At 38.2% G+C, this 22,620-nt stretch overlaps 1 protein-coding gene across 4 annotated transcripts in view; it reads right to left on the bottom strand.

The window, feature by feature from the left end:
• tpst1 (tyrosylprotein sulfotransferase 1) overlaps window positions 1–22,620 on the bottom strand; it is a 77,988-nt gene that overhangs the window by 15,299 nt on the left and 40,069 nt on the right. For all 4 annotated transcript variants that reach the window (XM_030152687.1, XM_030152688.1, XM_030152689.1 and 1 more), the window contains exon 3: window positions 18,469–18,667. In XM_030152687.1, the coding sequence (XP_030008547.1) occupies window positions 18,469–18,667 (199 nt within the window). The remainder of the gene's footprint in view (window positions 1–18,468; window positions 18,668–22,620) is intronic.

Genomic DNA, 22,620 nt, shown 5'->3' with positions numbered 1-22,620 from the left:
CATCTTTTACATTCCTGAAGATGAACTCTGGTCCAAAAGTCCGGACTGCCTAAAGGCTGAATCTTTATGGATGAGATGTGAAATTTCGAGGACTTCTGAATATACTATGACCTGAATATCTCAAAAGTCAATGGCCCTTGGCAAGCGGCAGTCAGAAAACTACAGTGGACAAAAACACACCGAGCTCTTTATGATGAAGTCCAAGTGTCTGCGGTACCTTTGCATGTCTGTAAGTGCAGTGCTCAGTCAATATAAACACTGAAGTTTTGGGGATATATGAATGCACCAACTCTGTTAACTGCTTTGACCACAGGGCCTGCACTGTTTAGAAGGATTACTTTTAATCCAGAAGGGTCTTTACTCACAGCACAAAACAACAAAGCACAAGTGAGATAAGGCTGCTCTGCACAGGGTCAAGCTTCCTTAATCATTCACATCGTTCTCTCTGTCTCCATAAGACAAACATTCTACTGCTACTTCTAAGCTATTTCTCTGGCAGAGCTGACAGAGGCAGGCTGCACACTGTGTGGCGAAGGGAGAGAGGAGACAGAATAAATATGTGGATGGGGCTGGGTGAAAATTCAAGACAGCACAGAGAGCATTTCCACATGGCTTCATCATACAGTGGTTTAGTTGAGGGCTGGTTGCCAGATGTCTTATGCAATACAACTAATGGAGCGAAGCGTCAAAGTTACTGTACAAACTTTGGTAACAGCCCAAGTATTCACATTATAAGTAAAAACTACAGTGGTAAAGTATTATTACAAAATCCTAGTACAAACAATGTTGATGAAAATAATGCATTTAACGAAAAGACCAACCCTATAGGTGGTTAAGGAAGCAGAGGCATCTGTCATTAAAAGTTGCATACCATTTCCTTAGAAACTCATTCACAGTAACAATGAGGAGAAAAACAGCTTTGCTTGTCTCTCCGCTCTCCACATTCAGCACATTAACTAGCTAATATACACCAGACACAAAACAGAATATGCAGGGTATCATTTTAACTTTAGTTTTGGATATTAAAAAAAATACATCTCACATGTTCACATGACAATGTTGCTTTCTAAATTACAGCTAAAGAAGAATATATTTTACTCCAGAAATACACACATAAACAGAAATGACTTGTGTTTATAAGAGGCTAGAGATACTAGTTAAATCACAGAAGAATAACTATAGCTAAAGAAAAATCTAATTTACTTGTGAGTTGGTGAGAAATAGTCAAAGCACATAAATGAGAGATAACATTGGGATATTGACAAATAAGATGCAAGGTTGTAACAGTTTTGGATTTTCATTATAGTTTAGTTTTATTTAGTTTTGACTTTTTTTTTCTCTAATTCAGTTCATTTTAATTCGTTTTTAGAGCAGGTTTGCTAGTTTTTATTAGTTTTTATTTTTTTCTAAATACTTAGTTTTAGTTTAGTTTTAGTTTTTTTTATATCTTTTCTCTTCTTCTCTGTCATATTCAAATAAATCCCAGACAGGACTCCGCTGCTTTCTCCAACTTTAGTCTCCATGTTTCCAGGTAGAGTGGGGACGAAAAGACGACTGGAAACCACAAGTGACGGACCATCAAGTGTCATATGGTGCTGGTAGCTAAAATTGGTAGAGCAAAATAAATCGATTTCGTGTGAATCCGACATTGACAAAGATGAAAAGGAAGGGAATTTTATCCATAATTTTTATTCGTTTTAGTTAGTTTTGTAAACACACAATACAGTTTCAGTTATTTATCGTTTTTTTCTTTTAATTATAGTTTTTATTTATTTATTTTAACGAAAATGTTTTTACAATTCTAGTTTTCGTCATTTTGTTAGTTTTCATTAAAAATAATAACCTTGATAAGATGACATTCATTCACTGCTGGCTGTGGTCGGTGTTCACCAGTTGATGTATGAAAGTGTCATGATAAACAACTCATCCACAGTATCTGACAACAGCTGCGCTTTAACTTGTGTTCAGTAACAGCCAAATAGCTGCTGAAGTGTCCGGCCTGAATTGCTAATGAACCATGTTTCATCCTGAACTGTGTATATATCTAATGGTAATGAAGTGTGGACACTAAATGAAACCAAGTTCATTGATGTAAACTATGGGTAGAGTTCACCTCATAGTGGACTTTCAAAAGCCAACAGAATAACAATAGTTTGAAGCTAATAAACAATTAGGTGGCCAAATCCTCCTCACCCCTACTTCTCAAAACTGTTGACGCAGATGTTTCATTTCATTAAAAAACAGATAACTGTTGAACTGACCATCTAAGTCAAAGTAATAAATGCCTTAATAAATAAAATTAAATCACTGAGCATTGTTATGCCCTGGCTAGGGGAACCCAGGGCCTGACGTGAACAAGTGGACACCTTCCCTCACTCCAAAGCCACAGAGAAACCCCCAGGATGTGGGTTTGTGCATTTTTAACAGACACACATTTATTTACAAATAAAATGACTGAATGTGGAAACATAAATCAAGCATAACTACAGCTTAACGTTGGGGTGGACCGAGGCCAAAATAACAAACATAACGCAACTAACTGAGGAATCAAAGCTAACCTGCAAAAGAAAAGGTAACCAAAATACAGAGTCTAACCTCTCTACTTACTTCAAAACAGGAGAAACAAAGGGACAAAGAAAACGGCAGCCCACCTTTACTGCTACATTCACAAACCAAAGAACAAACAGGGATGGGAGTGGAAGAGAGTCTACAGGAGGCTAGCCCATTGTTGCCCCTTACATATGGTCCATCTCCGGCTGGCTGGTCCAATCTGTAGACTGGTTCAAGCACCTCGCCTGCAAATTATCATCTACTCACACCCACAGAGACGTACACCCACTTGTGGGTCGTATAGCCCCCCCCCCAAGAACCAAACACCCTTCCAAAAAAAAAAAAAAAAACCCTCAACCCTTAAGGACAACAACAAAAAAAAAAAAAACACCACCTCAAATACACCTCAAAATGATTCACTGCAAGCATGAGAACAATGGCTTCTTTCTCAATGGTGCTGTAATTAATTGTTCATGTTTATCAAATTTCTTTGAGAAATAGCAAACAGGGTGGTCTACTCCCTGTGCATCCTCCTGAAGAAGAACAGCACCAGCACCACATCCACTTGCATCAACTTCCAGCTTGAAGGGACATTTGTCAATCAATACATCTTCTTAGTGGTGTTCCGCAAAAAAAAAAACAAAAAACAGAAAATCCTCCTCTGGCACACACCCCATCTCCTAACCCCACCCACATTCCCACCTATATCAATGAATCTGTTAAAACAGTGGAGCTTGTTATTTAGACTCATCCTGGACCAGAAACACGTCACTGACCTTCACTGACTTTATTTACAAACTCAAACCACTGCCTGTTGCCTCCTATAACTGTTTGGTTCTCCACAAAAGCATCATGATACCCACTCTCCTGTCCTGTTTCTCATATTTCACCTATTGCACCACACCTCTAGCCTTAACAAGGACATACACATGAGAACAAAATTGCAAAGTAATTTAGCCAACAAAGTAGTAGGTAAGGGGTGGTGTCTGTTCTTGTATGTTGGTTTGCAATGTTACTGTGAATATATATTTATTTATTTATTTATTTATTTATATATATATATATATATATATATATATATACATATATATATATATATATATACACAGTACAGGCCAAAAGTTTGGACACACCTTCTCATTCTTTGCATTTTCTTTATTTTCATGACTATTTTCATTGTTGATTCTCACTGAAGGCATCGAAACTATGAATGAACACATGTGGAATTACGTACTTAACAAAAAAGTGTGAAATAACTGAAAACATCTCTTATATTCTAGTTTCTTCAAAGTAGCCACCCTTAGCTCTGATGACTGCTTTGCACACTCTTGGCATTCTCTTGATGAGCTTCCAGAGGTAGTCACCTGAAATGGTTTCCTAACAGTCTTGAAGAAGTTCCCACAGATGCTTAGCACTTGTTGGTCCTTTTGCCTTCACTCTGCGGTCCAGCTCAACCAAACCATCTCGGTTGGGTTCAAGTCCGGTGACTGTGGAGGCCAGGTCATCTGGCGCAGCACTCCATCACTCTCCTTCTTGGTCAAATATCCCTCACACAGCCTGGAGGTGTGTTTGGGGTCATTGTCCTGTTGAAACATAAATGATGGTCCAACTAAACGCAGACCGGATGGAATGGCATGTCACTTCAGGATGCTGTGGTAGCCATGCTGATTCAGGTTGCCTTCAATCTTGAATAAATCCCCAACAGTGTCACCAGCAAAGCACCCCCACACCATCACACCTCCCCCTCCATGCTTCACGGTGGGAACCAGGCATGTAGCATCCATCCGTTCACCTTTTCTGCGTCGCACAAAGACACGGCGGTTGGATCCAAAGATCTCAAATTTGGACTCATCAGACCAAAGCACAGATTTCCACTGGTCTAATGTCCATTCCTTGGGTTTCTTGGCCCAAATAAATCTCTTGTGTTTGTTGCCTCTCCTTAGCAGTGGTTTCCTAGCAGCTGTTTGACCATGAAGGCCTGATTAGCGCAGTCTCCTCTTAACAGTTGTTGTAGAGATGTGTCTGCTGCTAGAGCTCTGTGTGGTATTCATCTGGTCTTTAATCTGAGCTGCTGTTAATTTGCGATTTCTGAGGCTGGTGACTCAGATGAACTTATCTTCAGCATCAGAGGTGACTCTTGGTCTTCCTTTCCTGGGGCGGTCCTCATGTGAGCCAGTTTCGTTGGAGCGCTTGATGGTTTTTGCGACTGCACTTGGGGACACATTCAAAGTTTTTGAAATTTTCCGGACTGACTGACCTTCATTTCTTAAAGTAATGATGGCCACTCGTTTGTCTTTACTTAGCTGATTGGTTCTCGCCATAATATGTATTCTAACAGTTGTCCAATAGGGCTGTCAGCTGTGCATCAACCTGACTTCTGCACAACACAACTGATGGTCCCAACCCCATCAATAAGGCAAGAAATTCCACGAAGTAACCCTGACAAGGCACAGCTATGAAGTGAAAACCATTTCAGGTGACTACCTCTGGAAGCTCATCCAGAGAATGCCAAGGGTGTGCAAGGCAGTCATCAGAGCTAAGGGTGGATACTTTGAAGAAACTAGAATATAAGAGATGTTTTCAGTTATTTCACACTTTTTTGTTAAGTACATAATTCCACATGTGTTCATTCATAGTTTTGATGCCTTCAGTGAGAATCTACAATGTAAATAGTCATGAAAATAAAGAAAATGCGAAGAATGAGAAGGTGTGTCCAAACTTTTGGCCTGTACTGTATATATATATATATATATATATATACACATATATATTTATATTAGTGGTGGGCAGCGATTAAAATTTTTAATCGCGATTAATCGCATGGCTTTCTGTGATTAATCGCATAGTTGTTGGGGGGGGCATATATATATATATATATATATATATATATATATATATATATATATATATATATATATATATATATATATATGGCACTGGATGGACTGTGACAACAAATGGTCTTGTTGAACAACAATAAAGAAGCTACTTACTTATCCATCTATAAATATAGGTCTGAATATCAGGCTAACCTTAAAAATTTAGATGGGATTTTCACCTTTCATCATTTTGAATAGAACAGCATGAAAACAAAGTCAACAAACAAATAAAAAACATGATGTAGGCATCAACTACTGTATTGGTCGAATTGTTCTTTGGTATCTGTACTGACAGCATTTCAAAACTGGTGCATTCCAAAGATAAGAGGAACATTTTTTGAAGCCATGTTCAGTATGATAAGATTAGAATGCAACATTATTTTGGTGTTGCCTTTACAGCTTGCTGCACTGGACCCAACTGGTCCAGGAAGGAAGGAAGGAACAGAGACAAGAAAGTGTCTAAACAAGAATACTTACTTAATACTTAAAGTATGTAGAAAAGAACTGACAGCATTACACACTAACTTCAGTTTTAATACCAGATTCTACAGACCAGCTGCAGTTGCTGTCGACTTCAGTCAGACTTCAAAGCTCTGAGAATACTGCCCTTTAATATTGAAACATGTACAAACAAAGTGACCACAAGCCCCAGTGAGGCAGTATTTCTTCACTTGGATCTGGCCAGAAGGAGACCCTGCTCTGTGTGCAGAGCCTCCAGCCAAGGAGGAGAGAGAGGACAAGCAAACAATAATATAAACCCAGCAGCTGGGATTGATGCAGAGAGAAAAAGCTCCCATACTAATAATCCACACATGTACATACAGCATAAATCTGTACAAATGGGCTTTGATGCACATGTGCAATGAGTAGGACACGTAAGTCAACTGTGACACATGTTAACTATTTAAGAAAGCACAGACAGGGATAGCAAGCACTCACAGAGATATGGATGTTTCCTGCATCCCAAATATGTAAACAGGACCACAGGCACATTTGAAAACCATTAACATGCACAACAGAGTGATAACAGCAACGGAACAGCAGGAGGAGGAGCCGACGTCCAACCAGTACACTAACATATGGCAGCCACAATAACACACTGGCTCTATAGGATTCAATGCGTAGACAGCAGTTTCAGATGCTCTCGACTGCTTTTAACACGCAGATATAAAAACCTTTAAAATCAGCTTGTGTGGTTTTTGGAGCTGTGGACCCATTGATCAACAACAGCTGTCTGCAGCTGAGTGCAGGCACAGTCTCACAACCCAAAGCCAGAAAAGTCACTAGGGAAACCACCGAAACTATGTACACACAGAGACATGCACATATTCACGGCTCTGTTAGTGTTCACATTAAACTGATTCTTATTTACTTGATTGGTCACTAATAGACGCTGACACCATCTGCTTCTCCTGTGTTTGGACTCTACATGAAGGTATTCATCTCAGGTGTTATCTGTTTAAAAAAAGGGAGCATCAAAATGTGAACCACCCTCTGTTTAGCAGCTGTGAATGGCTTGAGATACCCAAATTATCCCTCCATTTTCTGAACCGCTTAATCCTTGTAAGGGTCTGAGAGGTGCCGGAGCCTATCCCAGCTAGACCCTGGATGTGCCACCAGTTCACTGCAGGGCTGACATATCCAGACGAATAACCATTTATGCTCACATTCACACCTATGGGTACCAATGTCCTTTAGGGTGGTTATGACTACAGAGAGAAACTAAATATGAAACAATATTTCATTTTTCATCTTAAAAAGATGTGCATTTCATATTGTAGAGTGGTTTTATCAGTGTGAAAAGAAGTATATAAACCTTATTGTTCAGAGATACAGTAACAGTGAACAGGAGTACAACAGTAATAGTTAGTGATGTTATGTTATAATTTGTCCCCTTTTTCAATAATTTCTTTCTTATGGACTGTATACTTAAGCTGACTAGACAAATCACATACATTTGGGGTAGGACAATATAAACCTGGCCTCTGCCTACTCCATTTCAGACATAAAGTGTTAAAGAGCCACAGTAAAATAATTGTACTCTGTGTGACATTTTTCCTTCTTTCTTTGCTTAATTTATTGCTTTCAATATTCAGGAGTGTTCCGTTTAAATGTCTAATTTCTCGTTGCCTTTTGTTCACCTTTATATTCTATCCCTACTTTTGTTTGAAATATACCACTATCATTATAGGTGACTTAGATTTAGACCAGTTAACCTGGTGCATATCTCTGCATGAAGGGAGGAGGCCCAGGACCTTGTTGGTGTGAGGGAATACTGCCAACCACTGCACCACTGTGCCGCCTGATACAATTATTATTTCTAATTTCTACTAAATATGTTTTCTGATTACAGAGCTATTTCCTGATAAAGAGGAACGGACACTGATTATCAAGTGTTCAAAAGAAGACCATCCAATTGGAACATTCCTATTTTACTGGGTCTGGATTCAGTACCCAATTTCAACCGTGACTCAGCCTGCCAAGCATATTTTGCTTGATTAGTTCTTTTCAAAGCAACTTGTTCAGCAGAGCCCAGGACCTGCACAGATTCACAGAAGCTACCGCTGAACAATGTCAGTCATATGAACCTACAAATGACTTACTTTAATTAGGACAAATGAAAGGCCATATTAAAGTTGAATGAGTATCTTTTGTTTGTCTGTTAATTACCACATGTTGCTCTTCATTAGGATATATTCAACATTAAAATAAATATCAATATATGGCTGAAAATAGAAGTAGAAATAGGTGTAACACTGCATACAGCACTAAACGAGCTGTCAAGTTATCTGAAAAATAAAACAAAACCAAAAAAACCCCCCCAAAAAAACAACAACCAAGTGTTATATCAAAATGATGTTTACTTTTTCATAAAACCATTAAACTTGGAACACCTATACAGATTGGTGCCTTGAACATTTTCAGAGATGGAGTAAACACAAAAATGGTGCTCATGACCTCTGTTTTACCTTCCACCATAATACAACCGTAAATACAACTTATAAAACCTGTAAATGGTTCAGGTACAGTTCATGGTGAATTCAATGACAGTTTGATAAGGAAATCCCAGTATCAAAGAGCAGTGACCAGACCAAAGAGGTGAAACTAGAGGTATAACTCTACTGCTTTGCACTGATGTTACCATGGAGAAAATTTTCTTTCACTATATCAGCTGTATAGTAGCCTTGTGCTTAAAACAGTGGGGCAAAAAAGTCAGCCACTGATTTTGCAAGTTCTCCAACTTAGAAAGATGAGAGAGGTCTGTAATTTTCATCACAGGTACACTTCAACTATGAGAGGCAAAATGAGAAAAAAAATCCAGGAAATCACATTGTAGGATTTTTAAAGAATTTATTTGTAAATTATGGTGGAAAATAAGTATTTGGTCAAGAACAAAAGTTCAACTCAATACTTTGTAACATAACCTTTGTTGGCAATGACAGAGGTCGAACGTTTCCTGTCAGTCTTCACCAGGTTTGCACACACTGGAGCTGGTATTGGGTCCATTCCTCCTGCAGATCTCCTCTAGAGCAGTGATGTTTTGGGGCTGTCGCTGGGAAACACGGACTTTCAACTCCCTCCACAAATTTTCTATGGGATTGAGGTCTGGAGACTGGCTAGGCCACTCCAGGACCTTGAAATGCTTTTCATGGAGCCACTCTTTCGTTGCCCGAGCGGTGCGTTTGGGATCATTGTCATGCTGGAATACCCAGCCACGTTCCATCTTCAATGCTCTCACTGATGGAAGAAGGTTTTGACTCCAAATCTCACCATACATGGCCCCGTTCATTCTTCCCTTAACACAGATCAGTCGTCCTGTCCCCTTTGCAGAAAAACAGCCCCAAAGCATGAGGTTTCCACCCCCACGCTTCACAGTAGGTCTGGTGTTCTTGGGATGCAACTCAGCATTCTTCTTCCTCCAAACACGACGAGTTGAGTTTTTACCAAAAAGTTCTATTTTGGTTTCATCTGACCACATGATATTCTCCCAGTCCTCTTCTGGATCATCCATCTGCTCTGTGTCAAACTTCAGACGGACATGCCTGGACATGGACTGGCTTAAGCAGGGGGACACGCCAGGCGCTGCAGGAGCAGGAGTCCCTCTGGGTCTAGTGTGTTACTGATGGTAGCCTTTGTTACTTTGGTCCCAGCTCTCTGCAGGTCATTCATCAGGTCCCTCCGTGTAGTTCTGACATTTTTGCTCACCATTCTCATGATCATTTTGACCCCACGGGATGAGATCTTGCGTGGGGCCCCAGATCAAAGGAGATTATCAGTGGTCTTGTATGTCTTCCATTTTCTTACAATTGCTCCCACAGTTGATTTATTCCCACCAACCTGCTTGCCTATTGTAGATTTACTCTTCCCAGCCTGGTGCAGGTCTACAGTTTTCTTCCTGGTGTCCTTCGACAGCTCTTTGGTCTTGGCCGTGGTTGAGTTTGGAGTCTGACTGTTTGAGGCTGTGGACAGGTGTCTTTTATACAGAGAACCAGTTCAAACAGGTGCCATTAATACAGGTAACCAGTGGAGGACAGAAGAGCTTCTTAAAGAAGGAGTTACAGGTCTGTGAGAGCCAGAAATCTTGCTTGTTTGTGGGTGACCAAATACTTACTTTCACCATAATTTACAAATAAATTCTTTAAAAATCCTACAATGTGATTTCCTGGATTTTTTTTCTCATTTTGTCTCTCATAGTTGAAGTGTACCTGTGATGAAAATTACAGACCTCTCTCATCTTTCAAAGTAAGAGAACTTGCAAAATCAGTGGCTGACTAAATACTTTTTTTGCCCCACTGTATATGCTAAACACCAGTTTATAGGTTCAAATGTGAGGGGAAAAAATAACACCTTTTTTTTTTTTTTTGCATTTAACACAAAAACGTTTCACCATGTGCAACACCTTATTATAATAATGACTCATTCACTGTGACAGCTACTAATTTTAACTGACATTACCATATTCCATCACATTTCTGACCACATTGCACAGCCCTAAGCAGATGAACACTATATTGAATTCTGATCACTGTTCTATATAAAACAGATGATGTGCTGTTTATAATTTAACTCTGCCCTGATGCTTAGAAGAACTACTAACAACCCTAGGTGTTCTAGGTTGTCACTTAACCAACATCTTACACTGTACCATATTATCTCAGCTCAGTCAGTTCTACAAACAACCTAAGATGAAACTGAAAGAACAGCAAAGAAAAGCGGTATTTTGCAACTCTGGTACCTTGCAGTTTCCATCTGTGTTTGTGGTCAGACACATTTTTCCACAACCAACACCATCTAGTCACCCCGCCCCCCCAAAGACTAAGTTCCCCTCACATCTTACACTCCAAATGTTTTCCGCTGGAGTCATAATGTTCCTGACAACATGACGAATTGCAGTGAATTCATTCTTCCTTTGGGTTCCTGCTCCTGCTGCGTCTCCTCTAAAACAAATGGAGAATCAGTTGAAGAGTTCTGACTATGACACTGAAATGGGTGAAACAAAACGGGGTCAGAATGGGTCCCAACCTTTTCACAAAGACAAACACTAACCATAAAACCAACATCCTGACAACACTGTGAGAGTTCTCACATTGAGGTCAAGTTAAAAACACCTTTCATACAGGTGCTTTTTTTATTTTTTAAGCTGTTCATGTAACTGTCTTTTGCTACCACAGCCATGTTTCTCACAGCCTATTTAGGGTTCCCTATGTGTTCACATTCTCACTCTTGGGTGCTGTGAACTTCTGCCGATGTACAAGTCACTGCTTAACCCTTTCATGCATAGCAGTCACTACAGTGGACGGCTACTCTACAGCTGTTCTCTGGTATATTCATGGGTTTTGTTGTTTTAGTTCCATATCAGCCGACACAATGGACACTTATGCACCATCCCATACACTGCAATTCATACAATTACTTTAACTTTTTCTGTTCTTGATAAACCTGATCTGCAGTAACATGTTTGGGTGCAAAGCAATTGCTAGTTGTTATTAGACTGAAATGAACAGTTTTTATCTCCATGAAGCGAGTAATAACTAGTGTTAGAGTATGTTAAAATGTGGGAAAACATCAGATTAGCTGCATTAAAAATGTTTTAATTTCGTAGTTTTCACACATTAGATCACTTTCTGTTATTGCGTTTTATATACATGTTTCTTTGCTTCAGAAATTAAACAAATGGGGTCCAGCTGAGTGGACATTTTTGGAACACCATTAAAAAAATAGGTTCATTAAAAAAAATTAATCCCATTGTTTTTTTCATGCCTAAAGAGGAATAAAAACACTGAGGAAAGAAATCTTGACTAAGGTTTTCATAATTCATGCATCAAAGGGTTAATGTGATCTGGGATACACTTTCTGCTGGAGTAAGAAATGGCAGGAAATGGTGTTGATGCTTTGCTGAAACATGACTAATTTATAGTTCACAGGTTATATGAAAGCACAAAAAAGCTAATCATGTTACATGCATGTGATTTGTGTCTGAGAGGTCTGATAAAGACCAGGATGTTTTTCATTGTAATATGTTTTGGTACAGACTTCGAGGTCTGGTGCAGAAGATTTAGGGGGATCTAACTGCAGAAATCGTTGTGTTCTTGTTACCTTTGAATGATTGTTGACCGAGTTCATCATGTTACGATGGAACAAATTTGACGCTCTCATTTTGTACATCTTACAGAGAAAAGCCTCTAGCATTAATGTGCATTATTGTTGGGGCTGGCTGATATGGCCAAGAATTTTAAAACAAATTAATACCAATAATCACATTGATAATGTCTAATCATTGTTTCTTTAAAGGCTGATTTTTGGTCCCCAATGAAAGTGGATGAAACCAAATAGTTACTTGTCATTTTAAATAATTTGTAAAAGACACAACAAAATATAAATGATGTCAAACATAAGGCAATAAGAGAAAAGAGAAAAAAAAACAGCTATAAACTGAATATTTATATTCACAGAATTTATAAAAAAAAAAATACTGCATTTAGTGTGAGTACCCATTTACCATGTCTTTTGTTATAAACATATGAATATGAAATGTACTTCACTAAACTTCAGCTGTTTTACATCAAGTTTTATCCAACAAACGTCAAACATTTACTTTTTATCATGTGAACAGGGGTCATATTAAATACTGACTTTTGTCTATGGAACTCATTTAGTTCTGATTAACTGAGAGTGATGTGCATATATTTGTACAGATACTTCCTCTGTTTTCTTGTTACTTGATAGAGAGACTGGTTCATAAATACATATGCTATTTAAAACCATGCACAAACAACAAAGTTAAAAGTGGTCTCACAGTTTTGCACAGTACTGCAAGAGTTTGTTATGGTACAGCCCTGTTTGTGTTATATAAGGATAGGACACATCCATACACTCAAATAAACAAAGAGACAGGACAAACAAACACCACTGATGAGTTCACTTACACTAATGAGTAGGTCTGAAGCTAGAATTACTCTGCTCTTTGAGTGAGTGAGTGAGTGTGTGTGTGTGTGTGTGTGTGTGTGTGTGTGTGTCACTATACTGTATAGTACGTTCTCTTCACAACCTGGGGTGTTTGCATCTGGGACTACAGATTAAGGTTAATAGTAGTCTGAAAGCCGAAACACTGAAATCATCCGGGTAACATTTGGTAAAAGTCACAACAGTACAGTTAGTAGAATAACTAATTATTTCATAACTCTTCAAATGCTGCACAAGTCTTGAGTGTATGTCAAATGAAATAAAGCTGCAGCGGCTCAGGTTAACACATGCACAGACAGATGAAGTGGACATCTTGTTCTGCTTTCTAACAGATTTATCATCTCCGTTGCCATCTCGAATGCAATAAGAAGATAAAATCAGATTCTTCTCATACACTACAAGACCCATATAAGTCTATAAAACCTATTTGATCCCCTGTGCAGAGTCTGCAGTCCAACTGGCAATAATAAGCTTTGTACTGCTTTTGGGATATAATTTAGTCAATAAATAGGAATTGTCAGTATTTAAAAAAAAAAAAAAAAAAAAAAAACTCCAACCATTGGACTGAGGTGGTGACAAAGACCATGTCTCACCTTCTACTTGAGCTTGAAAAACCAAAATATCCATTTCCCGGGCTTTAAAATAAGGACACAGTAGCATGTGTTGAACAGAGAAGTGCCTACATCAACTTTTCCCACAAACTAAAAAAAAAAAAAAAGTGTCACCTGACTCATTGTACAGTGTAACTTAATAGCCTTTTCAGACGTGGGATATGGAACACTGCTGCGTCACAGAGCGGCTAAAGTGACTGTTTTCTTGTCTTTCAGATCTCAGCATTTAGAATAACCTCCCTCACAGGTTCATTCAGACATGAGAGATCATTTACAAGGAGGTCACAGTCACATACGATTTCACAAGAAGATAGGAAAAAAAGAGAACAATCGACGGTCAGAGGAGGAAGGAGTTTGTTTCTGTTGAGGATGGGACACAGACAGTTCACAGGGATTAAATGGGAGGACATTACAGGACACTACCACCATGTCAGTTTTTCAATGTTAGGCTTTAAATAACTGCATTAAAATTAGAGCTACAACAAACTGTTTTTTCCATTTTCAATTTCTCTGTTAACTGTTATTGTAACTGTAACTTTGGTAAATGACACATCGGAAAATTGTGAGAAAGTGTTTCCTCAAGTCCAACATGACATTCTCAAACGTCTTGTTTAGTTCACAACCAACACACAAGCAGTAACAGAGGAGGAAAGAAACCAGAAAATAAACATATTGTAAAAACCTGAATCCAAAGAATTTTTCCTGTTATTTTCTTTAAAAAAAAATACTCAAACTGATTAGGCAAATAAATTTGATTTATTTAATAGCTGACAACGTACACATTGGAGTTGCAATTAAAATATGTGTATTTGAGGTCATACCAACAACCAATGACTACACTGAGGAGCTTACAGTTGATTTTATTGTATATTCTATGTTTGTTCTCTGTAAACTCACAGTAAAAGAAGAAAACTGGTGTAACTGGATGTTGTTATGACAACAGTGTCAGCCAAATGGTAAAATAAATAAATAAATAAATGTGGAAATAATAATAAAATAAATCACTACTGGTAAATGCACCCAACTGTTTTTATACATATGAATTGAGACTCTCGTGTTGAATAATCAGAGTTAGCTCAAATAATTAAGATATGTTGATAATGTAATAACTGTGATAAATATAATCACAAGTTGAAACATTGTATAGAATTTAAAGAAACTGAAATAAAGCAGAGAAAAAAAAAATACAAGGAATAACATGTTTTGAGTCCTGTATGTTTTACCTTCCACTGGAGCCTTTCTTTCTGTTAATGTCATTACACTTGCATCATGTTGAAACAGATACAGTCATGTTACTCACACCAAACTGTAAGACTTGTGACTTTCATTGAAAAGTGAGCAGGGTGCTTATTCAGACGTGAAGCTGGTACATACAATAGCTCGAATTAATGAATGGGTCTGCATGTCTGAGAGCAGCTTAAGCTTTCTGTTACACTCACACCCACCTCATCTGAAGGGGATTTTAACAATGCTAAGCAAGTAATTGCTGGCATTCACTTGGATTTTTCTCAAACACAGGAAGTGAAGTGTTATATCTTACAGACTTGTCTGGGGAGTATTTCACTTGGATAATCCAAAAAAAAAAAAAAAAAAAAATACATGGAAGGAGCTCTTGTCTTTGTATTCGGGAGCAACAAATCAGCCAGAAATGTTTGGACAGCAGTCCAACAGGGGAAAGGTCGACTTTGGAAAACACATGCTAAGACACATTCCTCAGAGTCTAACGTCACCGAACCGCTAATCCAACACAAAATACACTTAACAGAGCACTTTGCCAGTTTGGACCATTGTATTCTTTTTCATTCATTAATAATACAGCACCTTTCTTTGTGCCAAAGAAGAAGAGCTTCAAAATTTACTCTGAAGGCATCAGGGGGGGAATTATAAACTAATGGAAACTAAATCAGCTTCTGTCTTGCATTCCCAGCTTATGTCTCCAGATATCATAAAAAATATGAAGTCATGATACTCCCAGGAAACTTGGTGAGCACTGGTAGAATTGGAACACCTTCATGACATAGCAAGGCCAGTGTGATCATTTGAACAGCCATACACATGCAATCCAAAGACACAGATTGAGGCCTGAGTCATCTTATCATTAGGGGGACCTTGAAAACCAGGTCTGCACCGACTGAAAGAGATAAAAATAAACCTAAACTTTATGTCCTCTAGCTCAGACAGACAGAAGGCAAGCCAAAGAGCAGAGCTGCGCAGTGCGTCACCTGATAGCTCAGCTTGAGGAAAAGGATTTAATAAAACATATTCTGCTCCAAAAATAGCAGATGACTTCCCAAGATACAAGGAGGGTTTGACGTCTGAGGAGGACATCACCACTAAAGCTAAGAGCACCAGCAGGCTCATGCATGTGTGCGCTCAAAGACGATCATATATGGTTACTAGTTTGGTTTAATGTTCAGTGATGCATATTAAAATATAATGGTAAGAAGTCACTAACTACAGATATCAAACTAAGAAGGAAATTTAATATGCCACAAAAAAAAGTGATGCACACAAAACACCTAGCCTCTCTCTGGACATCATCTAACCTTTAATTTGAAGGAATTCTGAACAGGCATCATCCCTACTGGATGCTGTCATTTATAAGTGAACCAAGGGATGTGGTGCCCTGATCTGTCTGATGTACACTACCAGTCAAAAGTTTGACTCACTTTCTCATTTAAATGAAATGAGATGGACCCCAGATGGCCAACAAGTGCTCAGCATCACTGGGAACTCCTTCAAGACTGTTGGAAAACATTTCAGGTGACTACCTCATGAAGCTCATCGAGAGAACGCCAAGAATGTGCAAAGCAGTAATCAAAGCGAAGTGTGGCTATTTCGAAGAATCTAAAATATAAAACATGCTTTGAGTTATGTCACACATTTTTTAATTACATAATTCCTTATGTGTTCATTCATAATTTTGTTGCCTTCAGTGAGAATCTACAATGTAAAAAGTCATGACAATAAAGAAAAAAAACAGGTGAGTCCAAACTTTTGGTTGGTAGTTTTACAGAGGATGTCTTCTGTGCTGCCCTACCCACCACCTTCTCTCATATAGAGAAGAGGAACACCTTCATTGGAATGCTGTCCAGTGTTTGGCACATTTATCCACCATCGAACTGGCACACACATTATTTAACCTTGGACTGAACTCTGAACTGTGACTGCATCTTGAATATTTCATCTGCTGATACCACTCTGTCAGGATCACAAATATCACTTGAAGGACATGAATTATGAGCACTGCCTCCAAGGCTGTGGATGCAATCTCATGTTGCAACACACAGCAAATTCAGTTTATTCAGTGTAGACTTTGTTACATACTGAGGGTCTAACACCTGAGTCAGGTATTTAACGATTACTGGTATAATGATAAACTGCGGTCAAATTCCCGACAGTTAGTATTACCGTTTCAAATTCTAATTATCATTAAAACCATGTTTAATTACTGCACTTTGAAAAACTCACGGTGATACTGCTCATTTCCTGGAGAGGAAGCAGCACTCCAGGCATGCATGCACAGTTTGCAATGTTTGGCCTCTGAAAACGTGGCAGAAGGCACTCGCATGGACAGTGTTCCGGAGACCCCCCTCCCCCCCCCCCTCCCCACCCCAAAGGTTTAATGTGGATTACGTTTATGCCACAATATTTTGTTTAAAATGGTAGTGTTGCTTTTATATGCACATTTGATTTCTAGATACATGAAACAGTGAAAGCGTTCTTTTGGTACCAGTTCTTAAATCTGTGAGACTAGATCGAGTCTTGAACGCTGGATGTAAAGAAAAGTTTTCTTGGTTCTTATCAACAATTTCCACAAAGTGCAGTTACCTCTTATTATGGCTATAAGGTGCCATATTTAATGCATATTTGTATCGATGTTTACATGTTAATATTTTAATGTTTCTGCCAACAGGAAGTACACTGTGTGTGTTATTTTATTTGTTTTTTCCAAACTAAAACTTGGTTAAAATATTTCAGGGAATGTATAAGTACTTTTTGAACAATATGAGCACATTTCAACAATACTATGATAATAATGATAACCGTGATGATTTTGGTCACAAAAACCGTAATATAAAATTTTCTTTTCGTTACATCCGTAGACCTGAGTCAGGTATGTGAGGGTAGAAAACCTGGTACTATGGTGTCAACACAACAACTAGACACTAAATGTGTGGTTGCTCAATGAGTCAGAGCTCACTATCTGTCACAATCTTTGTAAAGATATTAGTTAATAAGCATTTCTGTCAAGTTATGAGGAATCCCAAATGCAGCTTCAGTTACTGTCCACTCTGATACACAGCACAACAAAAAATGACTGTTGCACCTTGACGTCCGACATCCATTAAGTCGGGTCATTAATTGATGTGCAACAATGCACTTTTTTCATCCCTGATCTGATTTGTGGATTTGGATGTCTGCCAATACAATATGGATTCTGACAACAGAGCTCCATGTATTAGATAGTGACTTGAGATTGTGTATTAGGTTGGTTTAAGTAATTCCAAGTGCAAACAGAAAAAGAAATACATTTAATTAAAATGTATTCTGAATCAGTTGGTCCTAATTTATTGATCTGAAAAGAAATCGCACTACGAGAGTCTAACTGCATGTAATCTGACAGCCACACCATTTAAGTCGCACCAGTATGGTAAGAAACTTGAAAAACTGTCTTGCTTTTTGGTGTTCTGTGGTCTGATAATTGATCAGTGATTTACATCAGTATCAACACCTGACACCAATATGGGATCAAATTAGACTGTTTGCACATGGATTGAACAGATGATTCTTGATGTGTTATTCAGAAGTGTTGTAAGACCTGGCCATGACACGACAGAAGTCAAAGTAAAAACCTTTAAAGTACTACATTTCAGGCTCAAAAAAACCTTATTGTCTGCCATGACAGTAGGCTTCAGAATAACCGTCTGTACACAGTACTTGGGTGTGTGTTTTGTACTCACCCTCCTGGTGTTGTCCAGGACCTTGGGGTCAGGCCGGCCATAGTTTGGAGGGTTGGCGTGGGGGTCATAGCCCAGCCTGGACAGCATGGGGGCAATGACGGCCATGTCCCTCACCACGTCAGCTGGGATCTTCCCCACCCACTTGGACAAGGCCTCCACATTCACGGGTTTAATGACCTGGTCTGTGGACCGCTCCACCCTAAGAAAAGACCAGACTGTCACTCACGAACCCTGTATGTTTTTGATGGTTTTTGAGTTGCATATATGAGAATACATAAGTATTCTTATTTTCAGTCAGTGGAATTCAGACCCACATCTTTAAAATAAATAAATAAACAGGCAGCCTGATTAAAGTAAAAGACAAAAAGAATGATTCCTGCGCTGCTAAAAATAGTCACCTACAAAACATGACAATGATAATGTATACGGGAATACTGCCTATATTAAATAAAAATAGCAAAACCCTGACAAAGCTTTACACAAGAACACAAGAAGCAGGTTGGGTAATATAATGCAACATAAAACTATATTGACAGTTCTGTTCAGTCTCTTCATTTCAAGCCACTAATGTACTGCAGTGTAACCCTTACTATAGTTTATTATACACATACTGTAAAACAAATGAAGAAGAGCCATTTATTGTAATGGACTAGAGGAGAACAAAACTGCTTTTATTTTTGTCTTTTAACCTTTGTAAACAAAAACTACACAGGACAGATATTATATAAATAACTTACAATGTGTGCAGTTTCTCCAAATCGTGGAAACAACACGGAAATAGTGAAAAAATATACAGTTTCTGTTAGTTTCGTTCAATCAGCTTTCACACAAGAGAGTGGAGACAATTATGAAGATCATGTAAAATGATTGTGCCCAAGCTCAAATCATTGTGATAAGGTGATTATGTAATCATCATAATAGGCCTAATCCTGTCAGACTTACTGAGTAAAACACTGAGTATATATTGGACACTGTCAAGTTTCCACTGCATGATGTTACAGTTTTCTACCAGCATTAGTTCAGCTTGTCCTCAAAGACCTCAGTCTCCTAGAGACGCCCTTCCAGCCTCCATCTCGCAGCAGGTCACTGTTAAATATGCAGAAATAAATACCCTTTCAGTGTATCAGATGATTACCCCATCCCCATGCATTACAACACCTGCATTATGATTTCTTATCCACGATGAGCCTCTGAAAAAACAAATACACTGAAAACTAAAATCAAACTGGAAACACGAACAGACTGAGGTCATCATGTTTTCAGACAAAGCTACTGTCCATTAATTCACAGTGGCAAAAACTGCAGCTTGTAAACTCTTTTAACTATAAGACACATTTGGATAAATGATAAAATAAAAACAAAAACCTTACACATTCACTGTTCAGAGTGTATAATGAATAGTGCTCTGTATGTCCTTATCCTCCATCAGCCAGCCTGTTTTAGATTTTTAAAATGAATCTACCATTATGTTGTACGATAGGTAAATTATTCATAGTCTGAAATTAAATATTAAGAGGTGGGGGGCTGGTGGACTGGCTTTTGTTTTCAGAGATGAGCCTAGAAAAGTCTCTTTGTGGAGACAATATTTGTGTGATAAATCTATATTGTATAAGCACCCATGTGCTAAAATTGTCTGCCACAAGCATAATATGGAATACAAACTTTGGTTTGGCATGAAATTCACAGAGATTAAAAGAATCACTGACATCACAGTGGCAGAGTAACTTCTATTACTGTCTTTACAGCCCCTATGGATGAAGTCTGTGTTGTAGTTTGTTTTGCCTCTGTGAAATGTTTATGGAAAGACCAACAACAGCAATGACAAGAAAAAGTGAAAAGCGATGGTCATTAGACTGTGGAAATGAAAAATACTGGAAATCAAGTATTCCATTTAATAAAACATTTGAAATATGTGTACTACAGCGGAGTACTTCTATTTTATGTAACCTTTTACTCCACTCCACTCCATCTAAGAGGCAAATATAATACTTTTTACTCCACTACATTTGTCTGAAAGCATTACTTTTCAGATTACAATTTTCTTATCCTGACTTGAAAACCATGTGTGTGAACCAAATAAAAAAAAATGCATTTTAAATGTTTGTGGGAAGTGAAGGATTAAGTGTTTATTAAATAAAATCCCGCATTTACTGGAAAATATATTGCCACAAAGCTGAAAACTGTCAGTAAAAAAACAAACAAACAAAACTTTAGAGAGACAACCCTACAAATAGGCCTATATGATGCAATGCTGTAGTTTAAACTACCACCAGTGGTTGATTTGAAGTGGTTCAAATGACCTCACCCTTAAACATATGCAATGGTAAAATGCATCCAAAACCATGAAATATCACAGCAAAACACGGACAGGGACCATTTAACTGCATAAAGACTACTTTGACTTTCTGTATTTTAAGTACATTCAGCTGCTAATACTTACATCCCATTACTTAAGTAAGATTGTACTTGTACTATAGTATAATCTGTCACTTGCATGTCATCTAATGCCACAGTGAGACAACAATGGAGCTCTGAGACACAGCTAAATAAACTAAATGTGGTTTCAGACCAACTGGAAATACTTTTTTGACAATAACAAAAGATAGAAAATCACCAGACTTATCCTTTAAGCCCAAATTAGTTGCTTGGATACAACTTTTTTGCCTGAGCCAGACTAGAACTGAGAACAAAAGAAATGTGCAAAGGAGGCTGGCATTTAAGACTCACATTAGACCAGTATGAGGCCACTAATATCTTCTAATGTTTACTTGATGACAAAATATGTATCAGAATTATCATCGCTGACAGTATGTTTTTATTCAGACTCATTTGTGTTCTCTTCTGGACCAGGAACACAAAAATAATGGTGGTGAGATTCTGAATCCACTGTCGCTGTCATTTTCCTTTGGCAGCTTGTAGGAGGAACATTTCTTTCTTGCTGGAATAAAAGCCTTTTCTGCTGTGCTGAAACCAAAAACCCACTTCTTTTCTGATCCCCCTGGCTGTGTCCAGCCTTTTTAAGGTCGCTCTCTTCCCAAAACACACTCTTTGTCGATCTACTGCATGCAGTCCTACTTTCCTGTCTGACTCCCTCTCTCAATACGGCATTTCACTTTCCTCTAATCCATTTATTTTGAAATTGGTCTTTACAATGTGAGGGTATAGTCTCCTGCATGATTAATAGAGTGAGGTGGTTTTGTCATCTCAGGAGGATGGTGGAGATGGGTTTTTGAGAGACGGGCCATGATCCAAATACCCACTCCATGACAAATGGGTGGGGGAATCACTTTAGGTAACTCCATCAAGACCCAAGAGGCTGCTGAGTGTTGACGTGGAACATAAACTGATAAAGACAAGCACTGAGTGTAGCTAACACATATCAGCCTGAGCGTCCTGTTAGATGTTGGCAATCCCTTGACAAAACAACTCAAGGTCTCGTCCATGCACCAACACACACATCACTGAGACACGCAAAGAAATTCAGAGATGAGTCATGCTTGGAATGAGTCACTTTCCTGTCCAAGTGGGTGATAGAGATTTTTTTTAGAACTGTCATTTACATCATACATGAATATGCCAACATTGTGCAAACAGCTGTGATAGGTCTTAAGGGTGGACCTGTATTAGAGATCACACCTGAGCTCAGATGACTAAAAAATATAACAATAATTACAATGATCTTTTTTCTAGTTAAAATGGCAAAAAATGCAACAAGTTGCAGCTTCTCAAGTGTGTACCTGACAGTTAATTTCATGTTGGGTTCAGTAGTTATTGTTTAGGGTTCAGCATTTTGAATCATTTTCTCAGGTAAATTATAATTGAAATGATAACCACATTCATTAATAGGGCTGAGTATCATGGCTAATTTCCTTGATCGATTCGATTTCAATTCATAATGTTCTGAATCGACTGATCCCGATTAGATTAGATCCGATTTGATATCAATTCGATTAAGTATTAATTGATTCAGATTCATTTATTGATACCAAAGTACAATTTTGAGCTGTAACCTGATTATTTGACTACCGCAGCCATGCAACACATGAATACTGGTATCAATATTGACATTAGAAAGGAAATAATTATTAAATTTCAGCAGTAAATAGCTGAATCTGCTCTTAAATAATGAACGGGACAGAAACATTGTCATGT

This window comes from Sphaeramia orbicularis, chromosome 13 (assembly GCF_902148855.1).
Source record: "Sphaeramia orbicularis chromosome 13, fSphaOr1.1, whole genome shotgun sequence".
NCBI lineage: Eukaryota > Metazoa > Chordata > Actinopteri > Kurtiformes > Apogonidae > Sphaeramia > Sphaeramia orbicularis.
Note: the sequence above shows the minus strand (reverse complement) of the source record. Positions and strands in the feature narration are given on the sequence as shown.